The 13276-nt window shown below is 36.6% G+C and overlaps 2 protein-coding genes across 2 annotated transcripts; both read left to right on the plus strand.

The window, feature by feature from the left end:
* Positions 1-148: 148 nt before the first annotated feature.
* On the plus strand, positions 149-4523 carry LOC131792524 (carbohydrate sulfotransferase 11-like). Its single transcript, XM_059109913.2, has 3 exons — positions 149-1244; positions 2124-2164; positions 2382-4523. The coding sequence occupies exons 1-3, from the start codon at positions 1139-1141 to the stop codon at positions 3258-3260; spliced, it is 1026 nt and encodes a 341-aa protein (XP_058965896.2). The 5' UTR covers positions 149-1138; the 3' UTR covers positions 3261-4523.
* A 5150-nt stretch (positions 4524-9673) lies between these two features.
* LOC131792517 (uncharacterized) lies at positions 9674-12861 on the plus strand. Its single transcript, XM_059109905.2, has 3 exons — positions 9674-9835; positions 11617-11789; positions 12185-12861. The coding sequence occupies exons 1-3, from the start codon at positions 9778-9780 to the stop codon at positions 12452-12454; spliced, it is 501 nt and encodes a 166-aa protein (XP_058965888.2). The 5' UTR covers positions 9674-9777; the 3' UTR covers positions 12455-12861.
* The last annotated feature ends 415 nt before the right edge of the window (positions 12862-13276 follow it).

Raw genomic sequence — 13276 nt, forward strand, 5'->3', positions numbered from 1 at the left:
GTTTTAAATCTTTTATCGACTCCTGTGTTTAAAATTATGTTGAATGCCAGGAACTAATGCAGGCGCTCTGTCAGCAATAATAGAAAGGAAAAAAAAATTGTCACATGTATTCCCGCCATCTCACACGTGCACATCAAACTACCAACAGATCCTTTTGGGAACAAGGGGCACCATCTTGAGTTCTAAATTGCCTTCGTATAAACGAATCCTATCGATACACCACATGCCAACTTAATTGTATAGACAGGTTATACCATATACCCAGGCTTGCCAAAACGCGTCCATCATCGACCTGCTTGGGCCAAATAAAGCTGTTAGTTAGTCACTTAATCTCCAAAAAAGGCCCACATGTTTGAGCTTGAGTGAGGAGGGGGAATGGGGGTTTACATTTACAGCTGCATGATGCCTAACCGCAGGGGTTAACGAGTAGTTTTTAAAAAACACTTTTTGGAAATTATATATAAATTATACTGCCATGTTTTTGCAATGTCCAACCAGCAAACTGTGAGTGGTTAAAGCGCTTCCTATTCTAAACCGTCTCCCAGATAACTCAGCTGTTGAGCAAATTCCCACAAAATCAGAGATGTTTTAAGGCAATTTTTTCCAAGAGACTCTTAAACAATAACTGAATTAAAATTTTGTGGCTTTCCCCTCTTTTTTTTTTCATTTGTCCAACTACTTTTATCTAAGTGTGCAATCAAATGACGCCAAACCATGTCACAACTAGCACAACCTCTGTGAGCATACAGTTCATGCATATTCTGGTAAAGCTAATCTTAACTGATAACAATGTATGTAACTTTATGTGTTAATAGCTTTAGCAGATTATGGCGAAAACAATTTATGAACCCCACGTGGGCGGTTGGTTTTACGGAATAAATGAGGTGCGTCAACAGCTGTTAATGAGATATTGACCAATACGTTTTGTTTTCAAGGAAGATGGTGCCTTTTAATTTGTAGGTTGTGTTAATTGTGTCAGTTACCTAGCAACAAGACGGCCTTTTCCCTTTGGCAGTATTTCTCCGAAAACTCCGATGATGCAAATCAAAATCATCTGCCTGAGACAAGTTTCTTCATTAGGATCTTGAGTTTAAACTTACAGAAAAACCACTTTTGAGCTTTTGTTTCAGTGATTTCTATGATGAAGTGGAAATCAGTCTTTGTCTTTCTCCTCGTATCTACTCTAACTTTACTATTTTACTGGAGTTCTGTGACGATCTTCGATCAAAGAGGTGGACAATTTGGTAAGAAATACCTTTGCTAATCTTAAACAGTCTTCGTGTACTTGAAATCATTACTACATTATGGCTTCTTTAAAAAAGGTTGGAACCCAATTTTTAGCCGATATCCCAACTCTGTTGACCCAAAGACTCAATAAAGAACGTCTAAGTTCAAGTTTTTCTCTTTTGCTAATCAAGAAAACATATGGTTTACTGTTGTTGGGAAAATGCTAATAACAAGCCTGAGGGTAACTACTGACATCTATATGAAGATACAATCGGGGGTAAGTAGTCGCCACCTCGTGGTAAATCTGAGCGTGTTCTAAAGGAGTGAATCAATTTGAATTTTATTCCTTTCATCTCCTGTTTTTTCTTTTAACACTCCGACCTCTCAAAGCACACATTTCCTTTACAGCAAACGATGCTATACTCTTAAAAGTAGATACAAACTCCCCGCAGTGACCACATAAAAGAGGAACCTCTTTTACTCGGCTTTCAAGAGGTTCTCAATGGGGTGAAGGCTCTTCCTACTAACGGTTAAAATGTTGGCCATTTTTACTCCTTAAGGCAAATTTTTTTTTGCCGTTTTACAGCTAACCGTCAACTTCATTGAGATCTTCTTTCAAAACTCAAAATTAAAAAGGAGAGACAATTACGAACTATGAATAATCTTGTATAAAGGTTACCTTATAAAAACTTGATCCTTATTTGCTGCGGACCAAGTGTCCACTGAGCAATGAAGACAATATATTCATAACTGCTGATGTTCAACAATTCACTGTTCGCATCATTCAAAGTATCAATTCTGTCATATATTAATAAATTCCTTTGGGAACTAAACAACTTAAGACGTGTACAACTACAGTAACTAATGACAAATTCTCTCTCTTTTTTTATCTCCAGTCATAATACCACGGATAGTATCAGTTTCTAGGGGACTAAAGGTAGGTTCATCTTTAAAATGGATGTGCAAGAACAAAGATTTCGTCTTTGAAACATTTGATGTTCACATCTTAAATTAGTTTTTAGCCATGGGTTGCTCTGGTTAAGTGGGTTGCTCCGGTCAAGAGGAACGAACCCATTTCGTAATATTATAATAAAATATGATACACAAGCAAGCCAAGCAACAAAATTAATGTAGGTTAGTTTATCCCATTGCAGGAAACGTTTGATGGGTGGAAATCAATATCACGAACGCTTCGCGAAACTCAGGAAGCTAGAAAACGATCAATAAAAAATTACTGCCAGAAACATTCATCCAACAGAAGACTAACCGATCAAGAACTTAGATTTGTGATCGTGGAAGATACACATAAAATCATTTTCTGTTCCATTCCGAAAGTGGCTTCCACAACGTGGAAAAGGGTGTTGGCAGATCTTCAGGGACTCAAACAAGGAATATATGTTCACCAAGCAAGGTTATGGCGTCGCCTTGGAGAATACAGTGAGGAAGGACAGTCACATCGACTTAAGAACTATTTCAAGTTTATGTTTGTTCGGGAGCCACTGCATCGGATCCTTTCTGCTTACAAAGACAAGTTCATCGGGAAGAATCGTGACTTTAGTAAAAATATTCGAAAAATGATCGTAAATAGCCTTCGTTCTGAGAATTCTGTCGAGTATGGGCAGGATATGAAGGTGTTTTCGCGGAAGCCTTCATTTGATAAAGATAACAATGTGAGTTTTCCTGAGTTCATCCGGTATTACTCCGCAGACATACCACGCAACCCACACTGGCGGCAATTTAAAGACCTGTGCCATCCTTGTTTCATTGATTACGATGTCATCGGTAATTTAGAGACCTTGGCAGAAGACGCCACCCTTGTGTTAAAAATGGCGGGAATTGACGACTATGTAAATTTCCCGCCGATACACAACGCCACTGGCTCACGTGATATGGAACATTATTATTCCCAAGTTCCCCATGAAGACGTAGTAAGGCTTGCAGAGTTATATCGAGATGACTATAAACTTTTCGGGTATGAATTTCTTGGTCCTGTGAAGCATTTACTAAATCAGTCTTCGAATATCGGTGTTTGAGTGTACCACAGAGTAAATTATACTCAATTCAGCATTGGAAAACTCTACAGGTCGGGTCAAAATTCTATAGATTTCTTCTGTGATAAAAGCTGGTGTGAGACTGAGCTGAACTTCATTTTCTGGCTTTGATTAAGGGACCAATCGCCGATATTTATAGTAGTAATGATAATGATAATAAAAGCTGTGGAAGAGGTCTTTTGGAAATCCAACTTCCTATGCAACATGTTCACATAAACATCTTTTGGCTGTAATTGCAGCGAAACATAATTATAATCCAAAGTAGATGCTGATGCTGCACTTTTTATTGAAAAATAAAAAAGCTGTCGCACTGTGTAACAGAAGAGCTGTCGCTCTTTCTAATAGCAAGTGGTAAACTATGCTGTCATACTTTGTAATAACACCTGTCGCACTTAGTGATAAACTTAAGATAGATGGTCGGGGGTGAGTAGACCCAATGAGCCAGTCTCTCTAAATGCGGTCCGGTGCATCTCGATTCAAAAATCGATTTCTATGATGAATCGAATTTAAAAGAATTTTGATGATAAACGAGTGAGCAGCACTCTGGCGAATTCAACTTCTTCTGAAATTTTTTAAAATAGATTTCTTACCACAATTTTTGCAATCAAAGCAGTCTAAAGTTTTCATTCTTTTCAAAAACAGCCTACCGCATGCAGAGCATTGTTCGGTATGGTGAAGAAGACAAAGAGTCGGCAGCCACAATGGCATATGTAGCATAAGCTGGCACAAGTATTTAAACCAGCCATTGTTGTTCGGGTATCTCAGTTTACCAGGGCCATTGTGGCGCGACAAGTGTGGCAAAATCAAAAAAAACATTTTTACCATGAAACCAAATGAGATCCATTCGAAACAAAATAGGATCCTTTCCGAAACAAAATAACATCTTCTAGACATCGAAGTACTACTTTTGGACATTTAAAAATATTTTAATAACTTTGAAACAAAATGAGATCCACTGGGAACAAAATAGGACACCTTCGAAACGAAAAAACTTCCTCTCGAAATACAATTATGGTAAATTACTTTAGGAATTCAGAAATCGAAACGATACTTGATCCCTTTGAAACAAATAGGATTCTTTTGAAATTTGATCCTTTAGAAATAGAAGTCTCCATGATTTCCAAAAAAAGATGATCCTTTGCTATGGATATAAATGTTATCCGATAAGAAGTACTTCTTTCCTGGGCATTATCGCTAAATACATCGACCTCCTGGTTGTTTAAGTTCATTTTATTTTTCGGGATATTTATTCGGCCGACCATTCATTAAGTTCGCTTGTAACCGGTGGAAATTTATGATTTCGTTAAATAAAAGTACTCTTTACAACACACATACAACTAAAATTTTATATTGAAATAAAGTAGTGACTGTATCTATTAACAGCTCCTTGAATCGAAAGCCAGTTTGAAAACCCTTGCCATCAGAAAAAATACCACAGGCACTATTATAATCACTGGCATTATCATCATCATTATTGTCATCTCATTATAATTATTGTATTTATATATTCTAAATAACTAATATTTTCATAATTATAATTATTATTGAGTATTTGGTGTGTTTTTTCCAAATTAATGCAGAATCGAAGTGTTACTATTGTAATCATCAGTATTAGAATGTCAAATAAATATTGATATCTAGGTATTCTCCATATTATTATTAATATTATTATTATTATTGCTGTCTCTATTACTATTACCATCAGAATTTAAAAAAGTTGTAATTATCAACATCTATATCATTAATATTATTCATTACTTAGGAATTATCATAGGCTTATACCATAAATGGTTGATGTATTCAGATCACAAACAAAGATGACTAAAAACATACATACATAACATAGTTCAGGTGTATTTTTCGGCTTTCTTCGGCAGAACCAAAGAATGATTAAAAAGGAAATATTATTATTATGTTCATGCATGCAAATACACAGATTTAGATTTTGGTTATATGTTCATTATTTCTTTTGTTTAATTGTTATTAATATAGAGCTATGATCTGATGACTGAGCTCTTAATTTTGTGAAAATTTTAACTAAAAAAAACACTCTAAATTTATCCAAGAGTAATGCAAGAATTTAACATTATTCAATTATTATATTATCTTAACATTAGTGGCAATTTTAGAAACAGCGACTAAGCTATGTACCAAGTGAATAAACAATTTGGCATTTATTTGGTAGGTCAGTGTTGTGCACATTTTGTAGCATGAGAAAGCATTGATATCAACGATATTGTTTCGGCGCTTCATTTCAATGTGACATTGAATAATTTATTTGCTCTTCTGCATCGAGTTGCCAATGCCAGGTAAGGGTACTGAATGCTTCTTGTTAATCTCCAAAAAATACTGGCTTTTCATTTGGATTTAATTACTTCGGAAATTGCCGTTTGATAGCTTTTAAACAACAGAAAAATTAGTGCTTTGGTTCGGCCGACATCGGCTGAGGCTCTTCGAATTCCATACCTCAATATTAATTTTAAGGACATACGAATTTAGTAGAAATATTGAATAAAATTGTTTCTTAAAATACAAGCATATATTGGAACTCAAGCTGTCACAGGTGTTTAATCGAATGAATTAGAAAATGAAAACAAAAAAAAAATCATTAGTTGATCTCTTTAATAAATGTACACCTTGCCTGCGTAGCATTATATGTACCTGTGACAGTCTTCTACTGCAAAAGTTGGTCCGATGCGAAACCGAATTCCAGTTTGTGGCCATCATTTTGCTTCTTCGCCATTGAAGCGCTACGGTTGTATCAGTCAGGGGAAGGAGCATACTCAGAGTAACACATCCACAAATCCGCAACCCGCGTGGGGATGAATAAGGAACAAATGTGTTCAAGTAAATTAGGTCGATTATTTTACTATTATTTCAGAACTCAACATTCGTGCCAACGCAAAACTAAAGCATTTCACGACTCTGAAAGACTGAACAATCTTTTGGAAGTTTTTATTGGACAGCATCTAACAAAGATAATAATATAAAATACACGAAATCTTGATCTGGAAATTGTTGATGTTAACTTCCACGTGCTCTTTATCTAGTTTGTTCCCTCGCCCAGGTTTATAAAAGGTTTTGGCGATAGAATTAAGAAGTTAACGTTTTTTTGAATAACTTCAGGAGTAAATAGACACGCAGTTAATTAACTGAGCGACTGTGAATATTTGAAAGTCATATATTTGTTACTACGAAGATCACTCTCACCTTCACACGGTAAACTCGTTTTCGACAAGTACCTCTCCAGCTCGATGATATGATGGTTCGAAGTCGCCCCTTGAGCAAGCACCCTAGGTTCGAGCGAGAGGGGTTTGGATCCAACAATTTCAAAACACGCGGATTTCACTCGGCCGGAACTTTTTTTAAAATTACCATAATTGTTCTGTTAAACAATATTCAATAGATTATAATCTCTTGCAGTATAGTATTACATTTCGCGTGTATGAACTTTGCACACTCTTTTCTTCGCGTGTATCAAATTCCACAAAGTTTTGAAATCACAAAAATTGTGTAAATTAGTACTCGCAAATATCGTTAAGAAATAAGCAATATGTGATAATATTATTAAGCTCTGCTATTTGAATTATGGGTCACTCTCAAGCATATCAGAACTGTGAGCTTTGAAGCGCACGTCACCGCAGTTCGATGTGAAATAGTTAGAAGACAGGATTACCTGAAGACACTCCGAAGACACATAACATTTCGGGAAACATTTCTGGAGAGTGAGGTGCTGTAAAAGAACCAACACGCACTCGACTCCAAATATAGAAGGCATGGAATAGTTATGTAATTTTCATTCACTTGCCCAAGTCCAAAGTTCATCTGCTATGCACGTGGTAAACTTTAAGAAGTTGATAGATTGTTAGTCAGTGGTATATTTCTCGTCAAAAATAACTCTTGACAGTCCGTACCACAAACTTATATTACGAGCAGCACCGTTGTAACCACACTGCAGTTAAAGTAATAGTCATTCCTGATTTGAAGTTTCTTTTTTTTTCTTTGGTTACCGTCATCCATAAAAATAACTTTGAAACAAAGGCAAAAAAATTTGGAACACGGAAAGCATCCAGATGCAAAATAACAACAAGCTTTCACTCGGGCCATCATTATTGCATCACCCACGTTTCTTTTTTTTCATATCAATCTATTTCCGTTTTATACGGATCGCTTAGGCTGGATAATCACGTTTGCTCACGTATGATACCTTCTCTAAGTGTGTACAATTCATTATAGGGGCTTTTGTGTTAATAAAATCAAATGTGACTCGTATGTTTTGGAATATGCAGGCAAGGTCCATTTTCTTCGATGTAAAATGTGAATTCACGTGTGTCAATGAACTTTGAGAGGTACCTTTGAACTGAAACGTTGTAGGTGGAGCATAGTGCCCAGAGGCTATTTTCTTAAAAAAAAGATATGATTTAGAATACCGGTAATTTCTTGCACGAGGGAGCTCCAATAGCTTCTACCGATGCGTTTCAGTTGAGGTGCTCTCACTCATTGTTGTGTAAATGTACTCCTTAAGTAACACAAGTGAGCTGAAACTGAAAAATTCAACCACATGGAATGAATCATCGGGGGAGCATTGTTCTTTCCGTGAACAGTATTTTCATAACCTCTCGTCAAGATGTGTTAGCAAACACATTTACGCTGGTTATAAATTTCGAGGATTTTTATCTCAAATTCTCTGAATCTTATTTGCCGTTTCAATCAACGCGCGTGCTTGAACTTGAATAATTATGCAACCAATATAAATGGTTTGCTATTAACTGTCAGTTATATATCACATTTTCATTGAGACAAATAGATAATTTCTCCTTGCAATGTGAACACGCTGTAAAACCTGCATGCGAAAAGAAGAAGGTGATGTATAAAGTTAAAAACTACTAGTTGATTTAGCATCGAATTCTTAGCTGAAATTATGAGAAACTTTTAACAGACAGTACGGCTCTAATTACAGGTAGGAATATTTTAATACTGAGATCTGAAGAATTAAGAATTTCCTGAAAGTGAAGTGCCGTTGAGTTAATTATCTTTTTGTTAGAACATCAACTTTATATGAGCTGGTTAAAGTAAAAGCTTACTCTTCAATTTAATCTTGGTGTACGTAGTATTGAAGCCGAAGTTAGCAAAAGAAGAACTTAACGGTATCAGAGAGAATCCATAGAGCTTCCATATTCAAACGTAACGACAAGAAATTAGCTTTGCCTCTCTTTTTTATGCCACTGCTTCAACATTTTGAAAATATTTGCACTCGTTGCGAATATGAGATCTAATCCATGTTGAATCAAGGATTAGAACGAATTAGTGAATTCACAGGGCTTTATTTAAGCCTTGGCGTTTTCAAACAAACTGATCATTAATCTCTCTTTAACAACTGGACCCTCCATTTAGAACGAATTCGAAAGTGAAAGCGCAAATAAATTTTACTATTTGTATTTTCAATGTAGAGTGGTACCCATTCTTTGTATTAACAACATTTCAGCCTGTATGAATAAACACGACATATTTTGGCTTCCGTGGCTACGGGCGTTAGAATGCTCAACGTTTTATTGGACCCGATTAGTGGTTAGCAGAGTACCCCCTTCACTTTATTTGCTGATATTTTGCACTTTTAATTTCACCTAACAGTCATCTTCACATGAGAGGTTCAAAGTTCTCTATACAGATGCTGATATGCAGATACTGTTCATATTTGCATTCGATAGAGTTGTGTTGTAACCCAAACTCTAAAAATTCACCTGTTTTCATTTACACAGTGAACTTCGCAGATTCATTCGAACTTTCTTTGAATGTGAACTAAATGATCTTCCCTAACTTGAGATATTTGCTATCCACCAACACGAACTCTCCGTTATCTTGCACTGTTTTACGTTCCCATGGTAATTTAAGTTGACGGGGTTCAACTGTAATTGAAATGATTACCATGAAATATTCATCATTGGAAATGAAACTGCCTTCTTCACATGGGAGTCTTGCTGCGAAGAAGCAGCGGATAACGATGCAAGAATTATAACAAGCACCGACCTGTCCTCAGTCGTTTAAAATGGGCACAACCATATCGATACCGAGGTATTATTGACAAACAATTAAGATGCATCCATAGTATTTAATTTAAGGAAAGCGAAGGACAGCTAGCGTGCAGTTATATGCAAAATGTGGCCTTTGGGCCTAGCTAACATTACGAAAACGACAAAACCTTTTATGATAAAACATTGAATATTCAATCGAGCACACGGCTATTTTTCTATTCAGGTAGCAATTTGTCATGCAGAGAAGGTTCCAGCTGCTGTCAATTATTTGCAGAGCTTCAATTATATTCGCTCTCCCTCCAAAACCTGCTGCGGGCTAATGCCTTATTTAGAAAAAAAAGGCGTAGCTCACTCATGAATATAACACAAGTATATTAGCATAAGCTGGCGCTGCCTTCAACTAAAATCAGTCCCTCAACTAGGCGCTGCCTCGAGTCAGTTTGAACCATTAACTCAAGATCTCAACCATGATGAACAAGATCATATTTGTCGTTAGTACCCTCGCCATTTTCGCGTTGCCTGGTGGTAAGTAATCTCAAGGTTTTACATTTAAGTTCATTTTTACTTTCACCTTTTAAACATTGAGCATTTTTGATGAAAAAGCCCGAGCGGTTCCTTGAGCGCAAAATTGCAAAATAGGGGCGCAATTTGGAATGTTGGATCAGTTCAAAGTTTACTTTCCTTCTTTGTGTCTTTCCGATTGAAATACCTCCATATTTTCTTATTTTTCCTTCTCTAGTCCTTTTACTCAAGAATTTCTGACGATTCCTCAACACAAAACGAAAGTTTAGCCGTTTGAATCTCAGTCATATATAGAGGCTGCGTCACACTTGAAACTTCTGCTCGGCTTGGTTTTATGATAACTTTGCTTCTACGGCAAAGAAGGCATTGATATTTAGTTCCTTACTCTACTCAGAACTTTTCGTCTGGGAAACTTTGAAATTCGGCGTTGAATTGCAATCACTGAGTAGCGGACATCACCAAATTCATGGCTAGAAGTCTGTCGTTTGAACGAATGATTTCGTGCGAATGAACCGATCGGAATAGGTTATCTCCAGCTCTCGTTCGTTAACTACTAATGCACACCTTGACATAGATTCATTTACTACTCTCTGCAAAACAGAGCATTTGGCACAGACCACGCGGGTGTGTTTCGCTTGTATGAATAACTCTCTTAAAGAAATTTATTCCATGAGTCTGCGGCGTTTTTACATAACATAACAGCATAACATGCTGACATGAATATACACAAACCTATAGTGGGAAACAGTCGCAAGCTAGTTTTCAGGTATCACACAGAAGATGATAATTCCGGTGTAATATACTTAGCCTTAAGTCTATGTGTTGGTCTTCGGCAGCTTTAAGATTTCAGTTCCTCTCAGGTTGTATTTATTATTTCTGAGTTCGAACAGCTCTTTAATGCATTTAGGCGTGTGTTATACAGAAATTTCTCGACTGTTTCCGTCGGCTATTTTCTCGTTACCCTTCGATGATCAGTTTTAAAACCGCTCGTGGGCACAAGTAGTTACTCGCACCTTTCTGTGGGCAAGCCTGGTTGGTTCCACTCACGCGATATTTTTAATGGATGAAAGTCCAAACAAACCTTAAAACTCTGAGCTAGCGATTGTTTTCGGAGAGTTGTGGCACAATGAACTTATACCAAGATTGTATTCGGTCTATTTTTAATTAAGAAATATCATTTCTCACGGTAACTTACCGTCGTGATATTGGCGTGGATTTTTCAATAGGAATTCGAATGCTGTGTTTAATGACTGCTTTATGCTTTTGTTCCTTGGTTCTGGTCTGTTTCCCTCATTTACACCCACTGACATAGCTCTCAAAATTCGCGTGCGCTCGTTGGTCGAGAACCATCGTCCTTAAGGTTATCGACGATAAATAAGACGCAACGCCAAGCAACCCTCGCCATGTCGGAGGAAAAATTTTTTTTGTTGAAAAGACTGAAAGTTTCTGAAATGTAGACAGTGACGAATTACCGAAATTTAAAGTCGATATACTCGATGCCAACCTAATTTACTCATAAGTTTTTCATACCTGTTTTCTAGGATAATTTATCAAAATTGAGAGAAGAGCCGACAGGTCTTATCATTTAAAGTGATTAAAGAGTTTCAGTGAGACTGTCAAATACTTATTAATTGATCTTCTTTTGCGCATGAGAAGACCTTGATAAAATGACCTTACTTTGAAAAGAAAGGAATTTAAAGGCTTAGAAAATCGATCCAAATCAGTTTTGCAATCAATTGATAGTCCTCAACTGAATTATAACCGATATTTTTTTCTTCTTTTAGCATTTGGGTTTATGTGTTACAGCTGCAATGCCACGGAGCCCTATAACACTCCAAGTCTACAATGCATGGAGGGAAGTGCTTACATGAATGAATCCTGCAGTAATGGCACAACGTATTGCGCAGTGATTAAGGTCACGGTGAACGGTGTTATGGTTTATATCGTGGGATGTGTTGTAAGTACAATAAATGTGTTATATGAATTGTTGTGCTATTTTTAAATCGAGCTCTTCAGCTTCTTCCATTGATCAACCTATTTCCACCCGTTACATTCTACTCGTGAATATTGTTGCTTTTTCATTTTTAAAGGTTTGCCTACATACATAACTGAATAACTTTAAGATATAAACAGCCGGGAGATTGATATCTAAACGTGTTAAAATTACGTCGTAAAGATATCTTATAAGGAAAATTATTATTTAAAACAAGAAACAAAAATATACATGCAAGGCGTCAACGCTAAGAAAGTTACGCAATTGTAAATGTTGAAAGACAGAGCATAGCAGATCAAAGGGCTTTTCAACTATTAGATCTTGTGTGTTAAAACGCTTCATTTCGTTTCTTTCCTCAGACTGTTAACAAGACCTGTTCTGAATACAATGCGACAGTATGCAGTGAGATTATATCGAAAGGCAATGGAACTATTATGTCTTGTTCAACAAATTGCTGTAATGAGGAGAGGTGTAATATGCCGATATTTCCCACGACAGGACCAACCACGATCGCAACATCTGGAGGTCCCAACGATACAACTCCCACCTCTGGAGTTGAGTTCTTTGCACCTAAGGTCATTGCTTTGCTGGCTGCCTACCTTTCAGCCCTATACTTTGGAAAGCAATAAAGTCTTGAGGTCACCTTAGGCAACAACTTGCCGAGAAACAGCAGCTTCACAAACTGCTTCTAAAAGTTTAAAGCACATTTTTCATTTCTTTTAGTCGCGCATAAAGTTTCTTTGAATCTGTTCGCGATGTACATGTTTTTACTGCTTATATTAGACGATGGGAATGGATGTAGTTAGACGAGTGTGAAAATCTCTTTTGAATTTAATATTAACATCAATACTTTCGGATATAATTGGCACAGTTGTATAACCAATGAAAATTTTCAACTCTAGACTTCATAGCTTAGCGCCTCATAATTGTTTTTAATTTTTTTATTCTTAAACTATTGTTTTTGGATGGAAATATAAAACAGACGTTTGTAAACATTTCCTTCAAGACAATAAAGCACGTTGTTTCGTTGCATTCATTTTGGAATGGCAGTTTTTTTTCGGTGATACGAGAGCCTCACTGTTAAGAAAACAGTTAATGGTAACTGAACATTTATATTTCTATCTATACCGATTTGAACCTCTCGTTTGGTAACTTCTCAAAATTCATGGCTAACGCTGAACCTAACATTGCTCTTAGTGTCATCACTCATACCTTATACTAGATCCAAGGCTTCCAAACTGGGGGTGGGAAGGGGTGAGAGAGGGGGAGTGTGCGGAGAATTGTATCGAAACTTACTGTAAGCTGAAATGCCTTTAATTATATTCTTTTGACTCGATATCTTCATTTTATTGAATAACTCACGCTGGATGTGTCTTTTTGATGGAAAATCAATAACATTTCAAGTGGAAACTAACATGGGCATTCATATGAATTTATATTTCGTGCTGTAG

This window comes from Pocillopora verrucosa, chromosome 8 (genome assembly GCF_036669915.1).
Source record: "Pocillopora verrucosa isolate sample1 chromosome 8, ASM3666991v2, whole genome shotgun sequence".
In the NCBI taxonomy this organism is placed as follows: Eukaryota; Metazoa; Cnidaria; class Anthozoa; order Scleractinia; family Pocilloporidae; genus Pocillopora; species Pocillopora verrucosa.